At 51.8% G+C, this 20,182-nt stretch overlaps 1 protein-coding gene across 2 annotated transcripts in view; it reads left to right on the top strand.

The window, feature by feature from the left end:
• Window positions 1–12,322, top strand: part of DIP-beta (Dpr-interacting protein beta) — a 73,133-nt gene extending 60,811 nt beyond the window's left edge. For both annotated transcript variants that reach the window (XM_037224412.1, XM_037224413.1), the window contains 3 exons: window positions 5,380–5,499; window positions 8,561–8,731; window positions 10,416–12,322. In XM_037224412.1, the coding sequence (XP_037080307.1) occupies window positions 5,380–5,499; window positions 8,561–8,731; window positions 10,416–10,729 (605 nt within the window). In that variant the 3' untranslated portion in view covers window positions 10,730–12,322. The remainder of the gene's footprint in view (window positions 1–5,379; window positions 5,500–8,560; window positions 8,732–10,415) is intronic.
• Window positions 12,323–20,182: the final 7,860 nt, after the last annotated feature.

Below are 20,182 nucleotides of genomic sequence, written 5' to 3'. Positions count from 1 at the left end.
ATCAATGTGGTGTGCTGTTGCGTTCCCCCTAAATTCATAGCGTTAAAGTAATCGTAAAAGACAGAGAACAGGAATGAAGCGCTTCGCGTTTTGAACATCGGCGTTTCCAGTACAAGTGAGAGTTCGATGAAAGGATGGGCTCATTTGCACAAAAACCGGGTGAACATTCAAAATGAGAATGGAAGGAATTTAATTGAAATGAAGTTAGGAAGAAGCACTCAAGTTGCAGGTGGTACTACCGAGGCAGGAGCCACACTCCCAAGCATCATTTCATAGGTAATGTGCCATGGTCGGCGTTAAGCCTGGGTTGGTGTGTGGTCTGAAGTAGTTATAAGGCAAAGGGAAAAAGGAAGGTAAGTTGAAAAACTTTCCCGCCAGCCCACATACCGAACGCGCCGTCAGCACGCTTGACGTCACGCATTTGAGCTGACAGTCGTGCTGACGACAGATCGAGCGGAATCCAGGCAGAAGCTTTGTCGCCCGGGTCGCCACGAGTACACCCTTCATCTCTGTCGACATTCGATGTAAATCGTGCTGTTTTTCAATGCTTAACGTTTCATTTGTATTGATGAAATGTTGTTGCTGTTGCTTACAACTTGTCTTGCTGCTTTGCGTTTTTCCAGTTTCCGACATTTTTTGTCATCGGTGATTTCCGCCAGCTAGTTTTAATCGGTAAAGACCGGCTGGCAGAGATGGTTTCAGCCAGATGATACCATCCTTGACCATAGTAGAGTTAAAAATTATTCCACTATGGTTGGACTGTCAAGTGTCGGAAGTTTGTGCGCAGATATGGGATATTTTTTAGGTGCGTAAAATGAAGATCTTCATATCAAAATCTTGTAATGCAGCGCATCGACAGCATTTTTTTTTTGTGAGACCACCAGAACAGTTGGCTCGTGAACTGGTTTTGCCTTGTTTCGGGCTGGGCACATAGTCGGAGGTGTCGGCGGTGGTCAGGGAACATTGACGGGGGCGGCGCCCTTACTCAGTATGCACGCGACGCTACGCACGACCGGAATGTAGTGGGTGCGCGCTTCTGTAGCCGCTGATCAAGGCATACGCTCGTCTACCGATGCAGATCTGATTATGGCGGAGCATCAGCACGCTGCGTCTGACTAAGAGGGGGAATGCACAGAGGTCTGACAACAATTTATTCAGAGGAGATTCTGCTGGAACGAAAATCTAGTTGTGTCCGCCAAGTTTGTCAATATCGGAGGTATTCTCGCTAGCCGCTACGTAACTGCCAGTGATGTCACGCGCCCGGGTGGGCTGGGGTTGGGGGGCAATATCAAAACCCCTACGTTTTATTCAAAATCACCCTCGAACAGCGAGGCGCAGCTGCGCCAAACTTGTTTACCTGTAAAAACTGAATAGCAGATCTTTCTTATGATCTTGTGCAAAAAATGAGGCATATTTTTCTAGGTAACTGACCTGTGGTGGGTCAAAGCCAGACCATGGTTGTCAGCAAAGAAAATTATTTGGACAGCTTTCAAGTCGATGCAACAGAAGATTAAGTAACCATGCAATTTTGCGATAGGTTCTTAGACAATTTTACAATTTGATTATAACTTCACGAATTTACAACGCACTCAACTGATGTTACTAATTCCAGCGACGCCACCTTGAGTCAGACGGGAAGTTGAGATCTTGGTCAAAACCCGACAAATCTTGGACTGAAAAGCTCATTTGTAGGGTAGGTAGGGAAGAGCGGGGTGAGTTGCATAACACCCAAGTAGCGTCAGGGCGATTTGCTCCAAATATCTATGCCACGGACGGCAGTGTTGTGTCACTCAGCTGACGCACAGCAGCTTCCACTGTCTCTCAAATAATTCTGGGCGCACACGTGTACACGGCTTGGGATGAACGCGCTGTTGATGCGATGGGGCGAAGATGTTTTTGCATGTCGCTGAAAACCAGCAATCGGCTTAAATGTGTGAATGAGGGCTAATGGCATAACCAGCCCACTCTGACGTCTGTACTGGGTGGTGGGGAAGTTCATGTGTCGTGTATACTGCAAACCATCTGGCGTCTGTTTGACAGGAATTTCGGAGTGGCGCGAACTTTCTTGCAGGATGTCAGGTGGTACATGTTGCATCAGTTGTGCATGGGGCATGTTGCATGAGTAAGACAATGTACCGACAGTATATCATGAGCCGCTTTCCTGCCCATGATTGACTATCATTGCCATGACTTACTGTCATCCAGAAAACAAGCCGATATTTACATCTCCTATGTCGACCCATGATGTCTACCTGCGCAACCGAAACCGGGAACACAGTGTTCGTAGAAGGAAGATTGGTTGATAAAGGAGATAAATTTGTGATGTGACAACCACGACGAATCATAGAAATTAGCGCAGACGAGCGCATTTGGTATACATGTCGCACCGTGCGCAACATACTAGCGACGCAACTTATTCTATGACAAAAAAAAACATGAGCTCAGCCTCCCCCACCACATGCTTCAACTTACCTCAGGATGGGCAAGTTGTTCCATTTGAAACGAGGGCATTCAGGAGGTATTTACAACAAAAAAAATGATAAAAATGAGGCCGTGTTGTCCAAAACTTTACCGGTACATATGACGCTGACGTTTTTACTCGCCTGCGGATGCAAGGATATCCTCACTAATTACAGCAACAGGGAGCTAAGAGTAAGTGCTGTGCAACTCTTCCTTTTCTTCCCCGGTCTTGGAAGCTGATTTTCAGTTCCTTCATCTCGGAGACATGTTAAACGGAATGTTCCACATTTGAGAATATTAAAGGGAGCATCAGCTATAATGAAGTAAGCTCACTTAAGCCTAGGGTTATAGTTTTAAATGAAAGACTGCTCTAGATAACAAAATTTATCTTTTCAGTATATATGCTACTCAAGACGCCATTGTTTGACAGAGTCATGGAGTGACTGTGTGACAGCACTCACCTGTAGTTTCTCAATCTACCGAGAGGTGGCCCGCGGTGGTGCTGGATGTGTGCTCAACCAAATATCGCCTCGGGCCACCATTGGCAACCGAAAAAACACATATTTTTGTTTATCACAGCCGGACAATTTCCTAACAAATTGTCCTCAATTTCAAACTTCTAAGCTGTTAGAAAATGTGGCTTTACATTGGCTTCAAACAGCAAGTCAGCATAAGCCAATTTGGAATCGAACAAATCTTAAACGAAGTTTGTTTCTTGCTTTGGCTTCAGGGACCCAAATTAATTTACGTTCGGCCGGGGTTTGAAACAACCGCGCCCGGCCTGGGTTAGGTTGACTTTCCCCGAGATTTCCAACTTCCAGACGTCGTGCTAGAAAAAAGCGTACAGTTGTAAGGTTCTGGTGAAACCATGAAAAATGCACACCATCTTTTTTTACTTAAGGTGCAGTGTGAACTCACCGGAGGTCACGAAATGTCAAAAGCGGTCCCTCTGATGGATGCAGTTGAAACGTATGTTAATATAAAGCCGGATGTTGAAGGCATATGAGTAAATGTTATGGCTGTAGGGAGCCTATTCCGATCATTTTTGTTCCTCCCACAAGGGTCAGGTCAGGTCAGTTCACCGTTCAAAGTTTGTCTACCAGTAGCCTACAACCATCGATGCTTTTTTGTTTTCTTTCACCATGTGCTCCTTTCACAACTGCGTTTATTTGACTAGATGCAGCTATAGGACAAAAGTATCCTAGACACATCGTTCTATTCAAGGCTGACCTAGGGTTCAGCTAAGGTCTACCTTGGTCAAGTTTATAAACCAATGAAATGAAAAAAAATGGAAGAAAAAATTGAATGAAAGGAATCAAAAAATTGAATTGAAATTGAAAAATTGAAAAAATTTAACCGGGTCTAAGTACCCAGTACAACGTTTTTCCGTGGTGTGTGCTCTTTACTCTCACCCAACATCCCGCGTGGTCTCGCACTAGCCGTGAAGCACGGACAAGGGTTCGGTCGGCTTGTCGCCCAGCCCCCCTTGCCGGTACAATTCGCCCTCGAATATAATGTGCAGGGTACTGTGATAGATTATTTTGGCGCTATGCATTTTTCGCGATTTGCATTTCGAATCTCTACCACAAAGTGGTGGACAAATCAGCGTTTGCATGCGCGCCTACTGGCCGCCAAACTTATTGACCTTGGCTGACCTGATTTTACCTTGGATAACCTCATGTGGCCTGTTGTGACCTCATTATGCCCTAGATTGATTTCATGACATGCTTGCAGCAGAATATTCGAGTTCTGTGTCCAAAATTACCTAGTAAAGCTGCCTATCTTGATATTAGCATGTGTTTTGGAGGAGGCGCGCGTGGAGATAGGTCATGGCCAGGGCCAAGGCCATGTGTTCTGTGGCCAATGATCCTTTTGTCTGTGAGTTAGTAGCTTTTGCCCCATGTACAAACACTAAAACTACACAAAAATGCGTACAAATTTGCACTTTTTACAAAAAGCAGTCACAACTGACCTGCCTCAGGTCAGCACCCTCGCCTATTAAAAGATGGGAGTCTACAAACTAGTACTTTTATCGTTGTATTACTATAGAACATATGAATAATGGCTAATAGCCCATAAAAGGCTATTTATGGTTTAGTTGTTTTTAGAGGGTGACCTCCGTGACCTGACTGAGGTCGCTTACCTTGACAGATGAAACCTTCATATTTGCATAAATGACGCCAAATTTATGCATGAACAGGTAGCAAAAAGTTGGTGCTTCTGCAAGCTTTTTAGCTGTGCTCGAAAACCTAAGAAGGAAGTCAACTTACCTCCCCCACACCGCCGGACATTGGTCAAAGTGGGCAAAATCCGGTGAGAAGCCATGAAATAGAGGAGATTAGATCATTTTTATCGGCTCAGCCCCCCCCCCCCCGCCCTCCTCAAACAGATTTTAGAGAGTGACACCCCTGGCCCAGAGCGCAACAATGGCACAACAGCTCACCAAGTGACCGGATGTTGTCGCACTCGCCTGATGCTGTTACATGCACAGTCCTACCACAATATCGCGCGTTGGTGCCGCCATGTAGGTATAATGAGAGGCCGATGCGTTCGCTCATTGTCGCTTCAGTGTGTCTGTTTTCCATCTCTACACAGCGGACCCTTCAAGCAGCTAATGACAGCTGCGAGTGACGTCCTTTGACCCGAGCTGCCAATAGTGGTCAGCCTGTGTGCGGACACTGGGACCCACCTGGAGTCCCCTGAAGGGACGGCTGGTGACTCGCTGCAGTCGCCCTCAGTTCAGCCCAGAACGGAGCCGCGCCGGGAGCAGTTTTCGTCTCATCAGGCCGCGCCATACCTGGCCCGCGAGACCGCAACTCCTCACATCAGGCATCAGAGCTCAATCTGACGGTGCGAAGGGGCCGTTGGAGTTGGGGCCGCCGACGCTGGTGACTCAGCCGTGCGCCGTCTGGTCCACAGTTCCGCCGATGCTGGAGGTGTCCAGCGGGCTGGTCGGCGCGCCGGTCGGCAGCGAGGTCAGCATGGCCTGTCGTGTGGAGGCTTCGCCCAAGGCCATCTTCTACTGGTCACGAGAAAATGGTAACGCATCTAACTCGCAATCAAAAGCCTATTTGTATTCCCTCGACTATGAACCACCCCGAATGATGTTGTAAGGGGTGTTGCGAAAATGTATTTGTCTGCCATTAATGCGTTTATGCTGCCTTTTAACCTCTTTGAACACCAGTAATAGCAGCCGTGCGCCGTCTGCTGTTGGAACTCTAGGGGACGATGCTTCCACCCTTCCAGATGTCGTTGAATACGTATTTGTCCGTTATCCTTTCCCACTATTTCGAAGTGTTGGCCGACGCCCTTGGTTTTTCCCCCGAGGTCGGGCTCGCATCAGTAACCGGAGCCATCGAGCCCTCCGGGACCAACAGCCGTGCGATTTCCCCGCCGATCCCCGTGTTTCTCGCCCGCCCCCGTGCCCCGACCGACTGAATGTTTGTCGTGGAATCCTGCAGCGTCCGCGGCCCACTAATCTTATCGACAGGGAATAAATGAAGGGACGGCGGTGGCCGGAGCTCGACCGCTGCCACCCGCCGCCGGCAGCGGCCGCCGGTCAGCGCCGCCTGCCGCCGTGCGGCCGTCGATCAGCGCCGCGTCGCGCCGTGCCGCGCGCGCCTGTTGTTTGGCAAATCCGTCGGCTATTGGGCGGCCCTGCCGTCGCCGACCAGGCCGGCCTCACAGACGAATAAACCGGACCCGGCGCGACTTATTAAACTTCCGCTCGGCCGACCGCCTCATGCCCAGTCTCGCATAAAAAGGCGGCCACCCGGGCCCGCGGAGATAGAGAGCGAGCCGGGGAGGGGCGGCAGCGGATGGAGAGGGAGGGGGAGATGAGGCGGCGCGGCGGCCCGCTGGCGTGACAGGTAGGATGATGGGCGAAAAAACGCCGGGAAGCGGAGATCCACTGCGAGACGTTGTTGGGTAAGGTGGGATGTTCTGGCATCGAATAATCCACCATCCACGCCACAATACCAAATGTCACAGTAAATACAGAGGGCATGTCTGTGGAAAAGACTTCGAGAGTACCAAACGCCGATGAGAGGCATCGGAGCGATGGTGTGTCTTCTGTCATACATGTCCCATTTATGACAGCGACGCTGTCGTCTTGCCCACATGTATCATCTACTTGCGTTCTTTCGAATGAAAACAGCCATTGCTCGGTTGAAAGTGTCATCCGGCGATCTCCTGCGTGAGCTGGTTTTGAAACAAATTCTTCCCTTGATTCCACTTACAGGCTGTTCCTAGTCTGGCATCGTTTACATTCACTGGGCGTCTCCGCAAAAATGAGCTGGCTTTGGGCACGTCGGTGTCGATTTCCAATGACCGCGTGGCATGTCGGGCATGTCGGGGCACTATCGCGTATTGTGTCACGTGGCATGTCGGGGCACTCGTTTGTACTGTCGTTGGTTTGTGGGAGAAGAACACGAGCGAGGTCAGCAGCGCTACAGGAAAACAGTAATGTAAGCAAGCTCAATCATTCGGTCAATCAGTCCTACATTTCGAAGACATCCGAAGCATGGTTTTCAGTGCTACCTGTCAGTGGCATATACAAAATTATGGCTCATACGACCACACAACACCCTGAATTTTGTAGCACTGTTCCAGTTGTGAAGCCCGTGCCATTGTCAGGGAGGATTTGGGCTGCATTCAAGAGTATAGTTCTTTTTTGGGAGGAATCGGAAAAAAAGAAAGTTGAATTGACTGGGCGCGGCTAAACTGGGTCTTTCTCTCTGCGTTTCTTGAAAAGTGCTGGAGATTGCAGAATTTAGGCACGACAAGATTGCATATTATTACATGCGATATACGTGCCGTCGTTGACAGCGTAAAAAGAGGCTCTACATCTGCTCGCCAATTACATTCTGCGCTTGGAAAGTCGTGCTTAACGGCAGTGTCATTTAACGTAGCCTGTAGGCCTGTGGCCTGATAGTACAGAACCCCTTGTTCTTCATGTGCCGCGGTGTACAGCTTTGAGAGACGTTCCACCGCCCTATGTATCGTCACAGCAGGTGGTGTGCGTAAGAGGAACAGGAACCCAAAACGAAATAACAACAAAAATTTGACTTCAGTTCCTGTTTTGGTAAACGATGACAAGATCATTGTGTAAATCGGATGTGGCCGATCATTTGCTTCCTTTCGTAGCCTCATCATGAAGATGTAACGTTCCATTTAATTTGCTGTTTGATTACTAAGCCTGCGCGAATTCATCATTACAGAACCTTTCCCCCCTCTCCCTCAAAACGGATTCAGCTTGAGACAAGGTAAAGAACATAAATTAAAGGATTCATCATACAAGATTAAAGGAGTCAGTTTGCTCCTTCGGAAGGCAACATCTTGACTAAAATTTCCATTCAAGTCGTGGGTGTCTATAAACCGCACAACACCCATCAGAGGGATATTTCTACTGCCCGCGGCACGACACAAGCACAACCGAGGCTTTAAAATTTATACGCTTGTTGAGTGTTTAACCGAGAGTTAGTGTTGCGTTCATACACTCACGGCCATTACCCCCGTCACTCGCCGCGCTCTCGCATCTGGTTCTGACTTGCCCAGCACACCTACATCGGAGTTCGTTTAGCCAGACAATGCGAGCCGACGTTCAACAATCTTGCGACATCAGTGGGCTCCCTGACATATTCCAGAGAGAGACTGGAGTTGAAAAGCGGCTTCCCTGCAAATGAAAAGGCAGCTTACCGCGGCGACTGAAGCGGTCTGATTCACGTCAACGAGCAGAAACCAAAGGCGGCGAACGTGCTTCAATCATAGACGTGACAGGGGCGGGCTTCCTTTTTTGCAAAGCGGTAAAATAAGAAGAAAAGACAATGAGGAAGACAGAATCATCCTGGGATGGACCTTACGAGCTTGTTTCATCCCTGCCTCCCCCCTCCCCCTTACCTACCCCTGCCTAAAGTTAAGCATTTTCCGGCACATATGCTGGTTCAGTTTGTGAGGAGTGGTTGTCTACGTGACCCGTCCAGTGTGATTAATGGCATCCGTGTACTGTGACCGGCCCCGCTAGGCGGCTGTGGTCGCCTGTGACCGGGTCAGCGTGCGCCGCCGACTGCCAGAGTGACGAGCCGACGCTGTGACCCGCCAGGCGAGATGATCCTGACGGGCGCGCGGCACCAGGTGTCGCGCAGCCAGAGCTCACCCTACCGCTACAACATGAGTCTCGCCATCCGTCGGCTGGCAGAGCGAGACTTCGGCACCTACCACTGCATCGCCAAGAACTCGATGGGCGAGGCCGAGGGCGCCATCACGCTGCACAGTAAGCGCCGGGACACCCCGACAGGGGGCGCAGAGTCGGGTCGTGTCGGGACACGGGCGACAGAGGGCGCAAAGTCGGGCCGTGTCGGAACACGGGTGACAGGGGGCGCAGTCGGGCCGTGTCGGGACACGGGTGACGGAGGGCACAGAGCTGGGCCGTGTCGGGACACGGGCGACCGGGGGCGCAGAGTCGGGCCGTGCCGGGACACGGGCGACGGAGGGCACAGAGCTGGGCCGTGTCGGGACAAGGGCGACCGGGGGCGCAGAGTCGGGCCGTGCCGGGACACGGGCGACAGAGGGCACGGAGCTGGGCCGCGCCGGGACACGGGCGACAGGGGGCGCAGAATCAGGCCGTGTCAGGACACGGGCGGCAGGGGACGCAGAGTCAGGCCGTGTCAGGACACGGGCGGCTGGGGGCACAGAGCCGGACCACGCCGTGCGCTGAGAGAGGCTGTCTGGCCACGACTCATTGTGTGAACAGCTGGCAGCCAGAGCTGCTTTCAGTAAAGTTTGCAGGTGATAATCAGTCTGTGAGCTCTAACACAGATGCAGTGGATGGTGTCTCACCAACACTGAGATCAGGTGTCTCACCAACACTGAGATCACCAACGCTGAGGTCCATTGATTATCGGGTGAAACAAATCTTTGGTACCACGTAAAGTTCTCACGAATTTCGAGCTCGAAAACATTTCGTTTTACAGAACTCAAGGTCATTAAGTTAGGGTAACTGTGGGTCGCATGCTATGGTATATAGTCAAGCACCAGGGCACACCGGGATTGAAAAAACAGCTCCTTCAGGTCTTTCGGTGTTTTTCTTAGTCTTTCACGCCTCCCACATAGCTGCCATAAATAAAAGCTGTCCCCAAGATATGCCCCACTTGCACCGCCAATGGACGATTCCTCCCTAGCGCCAGGGTGACCAGACATTACAAAAACCTTACCTAGCCGTCTTGTGCGTTATTGTGCTCGGCTACTGTTCGTGGCGTTGCAGCCGTTTCTTGACAACAGCTACGTTGCTGGGGCGCTGCCGCGGATGCTGGTCGACCTTCCCGCGCCTTAGCGGTTGGTGCGACCGACCGCAGCGGTCGGCGACTGATTGCGTCACAGGCCAGGAAAAAGTGGCCCCCGACCGAGTGCTGCGTCGCTTCCGGCCCCGAAGTGCCGTGTTTGTTCACAACAGCGCTGTGCTTTGCGGGCCACACCAGACCTGGGCGCCTGAGGCAAACTGAAATTCGACCGGCCCGTGTCTTTGTGCCTAGAGCTTGAATGCGCAATGCAGGATTTCCGCCTTCCACGGATGGGTTGTGCATTATCCAGCGGTCAGGCTCACCAAATTGCATTTTCTGCACATTAGGTCTATCGGAGCTAAATGTCGCTCCTTGTATCTTTGCATATATGGCGCTTCCCATGCAGGTTTACGGATCAAAAGGGTTGCGTTAGCAAGCCAACTGTCCTTGATAGTTATCCCAACATGAAAAAAACCAAATTTCGTCTTTACGTCGGCTTGGAATTAACGTCGTTACAAAAGCATCAGATTGCCGTACCTTAGCCATGAGAATTATTACACCGTCATTAAAAATGTCGCCACGGCCCGGGTAATGCGGAGACGAAGGCCATGTTGGTGGGGACCGATCCACTGGAGGTTCTGAAGTCCGGGCCTTTCACGCGTGATCCACCTGTTCCAGAGATCCACCTGCCGTCGTCGGCACGACCCATGGAGGTGTTCACCGAGCCCAGCGACCTGCTGAATGAGCTGGCCGAGTTCGAACAGAGCGGCGACTTGCCGCCATTTGGAGACGACGAGGACTTCTTGTACGGCCGCACGGACGAGCCAGCCCGGCCCGAGGAGCGCGCCCCAGAGCGAACGGGCGTCGTGCTCACCGAACTGTCCAAGAGCGTGGCGCCACAGCGGGCCGCCACCGCCGCCGCTGCTGTCCATCCGCTGTTGCTGGCAGTGCTGGGACGCGCGATGCACTCGGCGCTGGCACGTACCTCTTAAACGCGAACCGGCGCGCCAGTCGTGATGCGCTGATTCAAATCAGACGACATATCTAGCCGGCTGGTTACCCACGCAGTCTGTAGTTGATGTTTCCAAATGAATGCGGTGGGTCGCTACGCTACTCAAACGAACATTAAGCGCCGGTTGGCGCGCGCACGGGGGTTGAATACCTTTTATCGAAAGTCGCGGTGCGGAGCTATTGCGGTGAGAACCTGACTACCACGTGATCTACCTTGAATCTAGTGTCCGTTAGATATAAGTAACTGCTTGCATGAAGCCGTTATGTTTCAATGCGTCTTCAGAAGCGCTGGGCTCGCCCAAAAGTCAATGCTAACTACCGACCTGCACAGCTGGTAGGAGCGCCGATTGCTGTCCGATGTGGTTCAGTTTGGGATGCTGCGTGACTTCTGTTGGTGCAAATATCCTCGCCTCACCCATAGCTCACGCCTGTATCGGGCTTCCCCATTACATACATATACATACATATATCGATGTACTTGCGTCGGGCAATGGTTGGTTACGTTTTTCTGTAGCATTTGTGACATATGGTAAGCGGCTGTGTTGGAATATGGATGGCACGTGGTGTGTGAGACGCTGGCGAGCGGCAGGTTTCCTCTGCTTGTGAAGCTCGCTGCTGCAGGTTTGGTTCATGGACATGACAGACCCAACCAGAGCCCAGATGGCGTCGCAGGCCTAACTGATTGCCTTTTTCTCTGGCAGCTATGCCTGCACTGTAGACACATTCTGACACATTCGTTAGGCACCCATGGTTTATCGCTTCATTTTACTTCCCACGCTACCAGACCCTGCGACCCCGCCTAAACCCTGCTCTGTTATGGCTGTCCTGCACGCCGGAAATCGAAGTGGCGTGGTGAGCGTATTCCTCCTGCCCGTGTGACGGGTATGATAGGTTAGAAGATGACCATGCAGCTAGGTGAATGCATGGCTAACAGCAACACGTATGCCATCAGAGGCTTCTCAATAAGATACGTCTGTGTCACCTGTGCTCAGTACCGGACTACAGGGACGCCTCATTTCGGCTCCCGCAAATCACTATAACACACTGTCGATCGGGCTGCGCAAGCGCTGGGAACATTCCTTCAAACCCTGCTTTTAGTAGCCGTTAGAGGAAGCGATAAAAGTGACCATATCGGTTGAACGGCGCGTGTTAGTCTACACATGGGCACCAGTGGCGTGTCGTCAGCGCGCGGCTCGATGGAGCAGTGATGACGCACCGGAGTCGGGTGGCGGACTTCTGATGACGGGTGACAGACGCCTGATGACGGCGTCGCGGCGCCGGCTGACGACCAGGCCTACCTCCCACCTAGTGTGAGGGTGTTGCGCTCGGTGTCACTCGACAGTCGATGGCCGGCCGCCCGACCACAATAATGGGTACGGTTTTGAGTGTTACGCCGCAAGGTCCGATACATGGTTCGGCGTTATTGACCTGTAGTGAACAGCCAAACGGCGGACATAGTTGGCTGTTACGTGCATTTATTGGTAAGGTGCTGTGGAGTGCGTGAGCGAACGTGCGCGTTTGAGATTTTTTGTCGCGGTGCGATAATGGTCGGAATAAACGGCACCCACGTCGAACTCTGCACGTACCTGGTACGCAAGTTTATCTATCCCGAGCGCTACAAATGCCTACACTTCATGACATTGGAGTGCCCACTGGCACCAAGATATTCCAAATGGCGCCGGTCGTCTACCTGGCAAACATGCGCATATACATATAAATATAAATATATATATATATATATATATATATATATATATGTGTGTGTGTGTGTGTGTGTGTGTGTGTGTGTTGTGTGTGTGTGTTGTGTGTTGTGTGTGTGTGTGTGTGTGTGTGTGTGTGTGTGTGTGTGTGTGTGTGTGTGTGTGTGTGTGTGTGTGTGTGTGTGTGTGTGTGTGTGTGTGTGTGTGTGTGTGTGTGTGTGTGTGTGTGTGTGTGTGTGTGTGTGTGTGTGTGTGTGTGTGTGTGTGTGTGTGTGTGTGTGTGTGTGTGTGTGTGGGTGTGTGTGTGTGTGTGTGTGTGTGTGTGTGTGTGTGTGTGTGTGTGTGGTGTGTGTGTGTGTGTGGTGTGTGTGTGCATTTACAAGAGAAAATTGATAAAAACCTCTATGAAGGCTTACTGTCATGAAAATATCGAAAACTGGGCACACTGACCTGTTGCTTACCATTATCAAAGCTGAAGCGGTCTGGCAACGTAAATCGCTCGGTGCGCGAGCAAGTTTTTCAAAACAGGAAGCGTTTAAAGAAATATTTCTTCCATACCGGGAGCCTGAAGCCTGAGCCAAAAGCTAGAAGAACCTTCACACGCCCAGATGTACATTTAGAGGACAGGTTGAAGATCACATTATCGGGATCAAGAGGTCAAAATTCATTGCGTATGCCGAGATTTCGTAGTTTTTTTCTATGGACATCTTCTGTTTTCTTGACGAATGCATTAACTGTCTTCAGTGGATGCTTTTAGAGAAAGTGAAATTTAAAGCAATGACAAAGTTTGGTGCAGCTGAACGAACGAGATATTAATGCGTCGATTAAGTGAGAAATGCCCATTACAATTCTCTCTAAGCTCTAGGTTCAGAAGCTGATCTTGTCATGACCAGTGGAACTCATAGGCGGATCCTGGGGGGGAGGGGGCACAGGGCCATTCCCCCCCAAACCTCTGAGAGTATATTTTGCTCCCCCAAAACATTTCCAGAACTTCATAAAAGTTTCGTCTACTTACCGTCTGTTCTAACTTTAACCGTTTGAACTGTTTTGTTTTAACTTCTGTTTCAGATTCAAAGGCATTTCGGTGTTTTTTCGGTTTTGAATGGTGTCCCTACTAGGTACTTGCGAGAGGCACCATGCACTGGACCTCGAATCCCACACCAGCCAGCTGGCGACGAACGGTTGTCCCCTCCCCCCCCAAAAAAACTCCAGGCTAGATCCGCCCCTGGTGGAGTTTCGGGTTTTTGAGAGCCCTATTATGAAGCTTAAATCTCAAGAATTGGGAAAAATGTTGAACGTTTCGCAACTTTTGAGAAACGTAACGTCAAAGGCGGTTTTCTTCTTTTGCTTTAGAAGGGTGGAGTATTTCCCCGCTCGACGCACAGAATCCTCGCTATGGTACCGTCTGATAATCTCACATATGGAACATCCCCAGATAGTAAGAAGTAGTAAAACATTATGGCAAGGATAGCAGTCAACAATGTCATTTATGTACTTTCCAACGTTTTTACACAATGCATATCATCATCAGGACGAGTACAACTATACCACTTCAATCAAGTTACAATGAAATATTAGAACATTTAGCCGACATCGCTCGGCCTGACAACAGTCACGGTCACACAAATGAACACGACCTCTTTGTGCATGAACAGGACCAAATACGACAGATTGAAAAATACACAAAAACACGTAACGAAATATCCTTTTGACTCCGAATGAAAAAGACTACCTTATAATTTGCAAAGGATATGCAGACCTCACCATATTTAATGCCAGCTTTTCAGATGAATATTAAATGATTCTAAAATCCTAAGATTGAGATAATTGATCAACGTCCTGATACAGAAAACGTTTCAGTGCTAAAGTGAGTGCCACACGCAAATGAAGAGTCTTGGATGGGCGAAGGATCTGGGTCAGGCAAAAGGCCGCCTGTGCGGTTAGACTTTCCCATATGTTGCTGCACTCTGCCAGGGACGGATCTAGAGGGGGCTATGGGTCCACGCCCCCCATTGGGCCCCCCCCCCATTGGGCCCCGATGAGACCCATTGGCTCCGAGGGGGCCCGTAGCCAGCCGAACATGTGTAGTTTTTTAATACAGAACACAACAAAATTGGACACCCCTGAATTTCCAGGCGCCCAATAACAGTTGCAAGCAGAAGTGAAGGGCCCACGAAAGGTCAAAACAATTTCAGTGATTGAAAAGTTGTGAATTTGGAATTGCAGCTGTCATTACACCGTCTAGGGGCCCTAAGCTGTTTCCGGGGGCCTATATGCCCATTTGCAAGGTCATTCCGATCGTTACGGAGCCTTCCACGTCGTCCTTGATTTTTTTTTTGCATTTGTTCGGAGGGCTCTGTGGTTTCACTGGGCCGTTCCCTGCTATCGTGCCGGGGCACTCCTGTCAACCACGGATTCTTTCCATTCGCCAGAAAGGCTCTGTGGGCTAAAGCCGGCCCCCCATATGCTAACCCGCTGGGGTATTCTCGGCTGCTCAGGGGCCCTTTACGTGGGTCTCGGTCAATCTACCGACACACTCGCGGCATGCTTATGGGCCCTCCACATTGGTCTAGAGCGCTTCCAATTCTCTGCCACTTGCTTATGGCCCTATGCTCCTGTCGGGCCGGCTCGATCACTGCGACGATTGTGACACGGACACCAAGTACACGATCACGCGCGTGGGTGATAGGCGCGCCGTGAGGTTCCAGCACGTGGCCGGTGACACGTGCCTGGTCTGTGAGAACGTGCTGCGTTGCTGGCGCGGTGGGCACTCTTCCCGCCGGCGAACAAGCCGCGACGACGCTCTCGCTGAGGCTGCCCGACGTGTACAAGCGACCGCTTGGCCTGCTGCCGGAGCACGGACACTGCGCCGGCGACGACGTGGACGCGTTGCTGCTGATCTGCCTGCCACACGGCGAGCGCTCTTTGCCGGTGCGGACGACATCTGCCAGCCGCTGGCCGGTGTGGAGGAGATGTGGCGGCGCTGGCGGCAGGACACCCAGCGCACAGCCTGAGAGCGCCAGCCGGCCTCCGTGACTGGTGGACAGAGGGTGGGGCGGCTCGCTGTCGCCACCAGAGAACGCCGCCCGGCCTCCGTGACTGGTATATTTATTTATTTACGTATTTATTAAACGTCATAAGCTCACTCCACTCAGAATGTGGCTATAACAGAGCCCGTGTCATGGAAATAAAACACTGTAGGTCAGGGAGGCTCGCGTAAACACGTACACACGCAGGCACACATAGGCAGAACGCACTCTCACATTCGCTAAAGTCATTTGAAGTAGGTGTCGCTACACGTTATTGATCTGCCGCTGCAGGATATAACGACGCAACTCGCGTTTGAATTGTGGAAGGCTCAGCTCGCGAATATTCAGCGGTAGTGCGTTGTAGGCGGTCACGGTAGGGCAAACAAAACGCCGCCTTCTCGATTCAGATCTGATCACCGGCACATGCAACATATCATCCTGCCTCGTTGTGCGATGGTGAGCAGTGGCGTCTATGGATAAGGTGATCAGATAGCGACTCCGGCTGTGATCTTTCCAGGATACGTTCCAGAAGTGTCCATGTATCATATCAGAACATGTCAGCAGACATCCACTCGAGATCTCGTAAAACATCGCTCACATGATCATATTTCCGACGCCCAGAGATGACTCGTGCTGCGAAGCTCAGCAGCTTCTGAAGTCGTGATGTTTGAGTAGCATTGCATGTTCCGTACACACAGATGCAGTAACGGATGAGTGAGATGACTAAACCCTGGACTAGAGTAATGAATGTGGCTTGAGGCAGACTGTGCCGGCTGTGGCTGTGGCCGATAAGAACGCCAGTGCATCGCCGCACGACGTCATTGGTGTGCGCAGTGAACGTCATGCGCTGGTCAAATGCAACACCCAGGCTTCGATCGGAATGAGAGCTGGCTACAGTGGCGCCCATAAATTTGATGCTATTCGGTGGCAGGTTTCGAAGATTTTGACGCGTGCCGAGGACTATGAGCTGTGTTTTTGTGCGTTAATTTTCATTCCGTTTTTGTCAAACCATTTGGACAGGTGTGAAAGATGTTGCTCCATAGGATGTGATCAGCGTACTGAATGTCACCGGGCCTCCCACTCACTAAAACCCTGCGTGTCGTCCGCGTACTGCACAATACATGCGTCATGCTCATACAGCGGCATATCATTAGCGTAAATGCTGTATAGCAGCGGGCCGAGCGCTGAGCCCTGGTAGGTTCCTGATCGGGTTGTGCAATGCCGTGGACAGAAAGGGAACGCCACCTGGGTTTCGGACGAGAACCTGCTGAACGTGGTTTTGGAGGTGGCTCGCAAACCAACGTACATCAACATTGTACAGCTGGAGCTTTCTAAGGAGTCCATCATGTGGGATGACATCAAAGCACTTGGATAGATCCGTAGGCATAACAAGGCTGATTTCCCTTTGATCCATAGCCTCAAAAACTTTGTCGGTTACCGTGAGAAGCGCCGTGTCAGTAGGAGTGATATGATCTAAAATCATGTTGACTAGACGAGAACAGGTGATGAGAGGTAACATATACAAACAGGCTGCTCACAAACTACACGTTTGGTAACCTTAGCGATAGTCGGTAAAATTAAGATAGGCCTGCAATTAGAAAGATCAGTGGATTTTGGCGTCTTTTGGATAGGGTGTACTATTGTCAGGTTCCAGGAGTCGGGAACTACATGGGCTGTCAGGCTGGAATTAACAATATGGGCGATCACGGGACAAAAAGCGTCTATGCACAGCTTGAAAAACCGGATACACAATCCGTCTACGCCGCACGACGTACTGTTACGCATGCGGGCTATGACGCGTCGCAGTTGCTCCGGTGCAACGGGCGGTACCTGGAACCGGCCGGTGGCCACACGCAGCAGGCGTACCGCCAGCTCCGGCCCCGAGGAGTCCACCTGGCGGGCGGTCGCGGTACCAATGCTGGCGAAGTACCGGTTAATGTCGTCCGCGTCCGCATCTGGTGTGGACCTGGTTGGCTGCTTAGATGAGACGACAGGCTGCACACTGCGCCACATCGAGCTCGACCCCCCCCCCCCCCCCCCCCCCCCCCCCAATCACCCCCCCCCCCCCCCCCCCCTGTACACGCCTGTCAATCTCCTCCCGTGTATTACGACGCACTGCCGACCTGACCTGCCGGTTTAGGTCCCTGTACGTCTCGCGGTCATAATCACGGAGTGCGGCACGCCGCCGGGCCATCAGGTCTTTAGTAGTTTCCGTTAGGACGAGTCGCTGTAAGGAAATAGTCCCACTGCTCTCCGGGATCGACACTGCCGTTCGCTGGGCCCCAGTCCACATTTTGGAGACGTCGATTCGCCTCCGTCAAGTCCAGTTTGTGCCAGCATCTGGCCGTCAGTGCAGCACTGCGCAGGTCGGTGGTCCGGTAGCGGCACTAGAACACGTGATCAGTCATGGGGACTATAGTCACAGTGCAGCGTGCCGGCGCGCTCAACACCACAGTTTGTATAAATACAATCGATGGTGGAGCCAGATGACCGGAACGTGGGCCCGCTCATATGCTGTTGCAGAGAGTATGCTGTGAGGAACTCCCTGAACCTGCTGGCCGCGGTGCTCTCGTTGCTGCTGCAGGTGTTGATGTTGATGTCACCGGATATGATGACGGGTCCACTGTGACAGGTGAGGATGTTCTGGAGTTTCTGCTCCAGCTCACCGAGGCCCACAGTGACTCGAGCCTGCGTCTGTGTCGGGGGCCGGTACAGTGATCACACCATCACTTTTCGACAGCCAGCGCGGATCTGGGCCCGCGGCGACTCCAGTTTGGGGCCTGCTGCGACCTGATCAGGTCCGTCCACCCCAGTCGCCCCCACGACTCTCTCACTAGTACGGCCACGGCCACGCCGCCAAACCCTTTGTTATCAGGTCTGTCTCTCCGGTAAAAGCTGGTAGCCGGGCACAGGTATAAGTCTGTTATGCGTAGATAGCTTGAGCCACGTCTCACTAAGTATGATCACGCCATAGCCGTGCTGCGCGATGTCGTGTCGCAGTTCCAGCAGCTTGGGTTTCATCCGATTGTACATTGAGTTTGGCAATGTACAGCTGGCCAGGTCGTGCTTGAACCCTCCAGATCCGTCCGCCCCTGGATCCCCGCCGACGGCCGCGCACCCCTCCCCGGGCGGGCCTGGGTGCGCCTCTGGTCGCGACGGCCGGCCGGCCAGGCGGGGGCGCGGCCTCAGGCAGGGTCGCCGGCCGCGTGTAAGCCGGCCACCCGGCGGTAGCGCGGCGGGGTCGGGCAGGTCGGGTGGCCGCTACTCGCTCGGTCAGCTGATCGTGCTCCGCTGAGCCCGCACCGCCTGCGGCTGCGGTGGGTGAGGTACGTGTCGGGGCCGGGGCCGGCGCAGCGGCGAGCACCAGCAGGCGAAAGACCGCTAGCACTATCAGGCAGCGTAACAGTTCAGGACACGTGCTGACTGCAGCGTCACGTCTTCACTCGAGGTCTGGATGACTGCCGAGCATCGCACACACGGACAGTAAGGGCCGCGGCACGCCTGCAGCTCGGGACGATGAGCTCACCGCCCCGCCGATCACTGCCGGCCAGCGCCGCCACGCACCCGTCGCCGGTCACGTCGCCCGTGGAGATGGCTCAAGTGTCACTTTCACCCATGCACACTCGTTCAAATCACCCTGATGCACGCACAATCAGAAGCACTCGTTCGGATGAGGCCACAAGCACTCAGCCGGTTGGTCCGTGTGTAACACTAGACACTGGAGCCGGCGGACACCGGAGCAGGAGCGGTCTTTCGCGCGCGTCCGGCCTCTGGCGCCGCGCAGCGGAGACTGAGATTCATATTCGCGTTTGCTGAAAGTGCCGTCGCATACCATTCAGTCGCTAACGCATCAAATCCAACTCTGAAAACAGTAACGTGCTTTTTACAGGACGTTAGGCATATGTGCCTTTGGCAGCTTGAGTTTTGAATGACTTTTAAAACAGCTTCCAGGTATTTAAATATACAAAACATTTTCGCGCACTACGCCGTCAAAAATTCATGGAATTTCAATATGAAAACGGCCATGTGCTCGCCATGACGTCAGGTGTGTACCCCTTTGTCAACCTGACTGATTAATGTCACCGCAGTCGGTATGCATCAATATAAAACATTTTGCACTTTTATAGTTTCCGAATACCTAGATCCGTGCATCTATAATATGCCCTACATATTTGCCGAAACAATTTGAGGTCGTAAAGGTCGAATTCGCGGTACGCACAGGCTCTACGTAAATACAATATTGAATAGGCACATGCATAATTAATTGGCAAAAACCACAGCAGCACATGTACTCATTGTCACAGCCTATATCTTGCACTTCCTACAAGCCAACCTCTGGAGAGCCTGTGTCAGGGCCAAATGACAGGCGCCATTATTGTGATTGGCTGTCATTTAAACACACGGTTATCAATGCAACACGTATCTGATGCAGAGATGTAGGTGGTGTAGTATCTAATGCAGGTGTAGGTGGTGTAGTATCTGATACAGAGGTGTAGGTGGTGTAGTATCTGATGCAGAGGTGTAGGTGGTGTAGTATCTAATGCAGAGGTGTAGGTGGTGTAGTGTCTAATGCAGAGGTGTAGATGGTGTAGTATCTGATGCAGAGGTGTAGGTGGTGTAGTATGTAATGCAGAAGTGCAGCAATACATGTTACGAGGGCGTGACGTAACAGGGAAAAGGCACATGTCGTTGATTTCCAGTTGCA

The sequence above is a fragment of the Pollicipes pollicipes genome, unplaced genomic scaffold (assembly GCF_011947565.3).
Source record: "Pollicipes pollicipes isolate AB1234 unplaced genomic scaffold, Ppol_2.1 Scaffold_4881;HRSCAF=5763_pilon_pilon_pilon, whole genome shotgun sequence".
Taxonomy (NCBI): Eukaryota; Metazoa; Arthropoda; class Thecostraca; order Pollicipedomorpha; family Pollicipedidae; genus Pollicipes; species Pollicipes pollicipes.
Note: the sequence above shows the minus strand (reverse complement) of the source record. Positions and strands in the feature narration are given on the sequence as shown.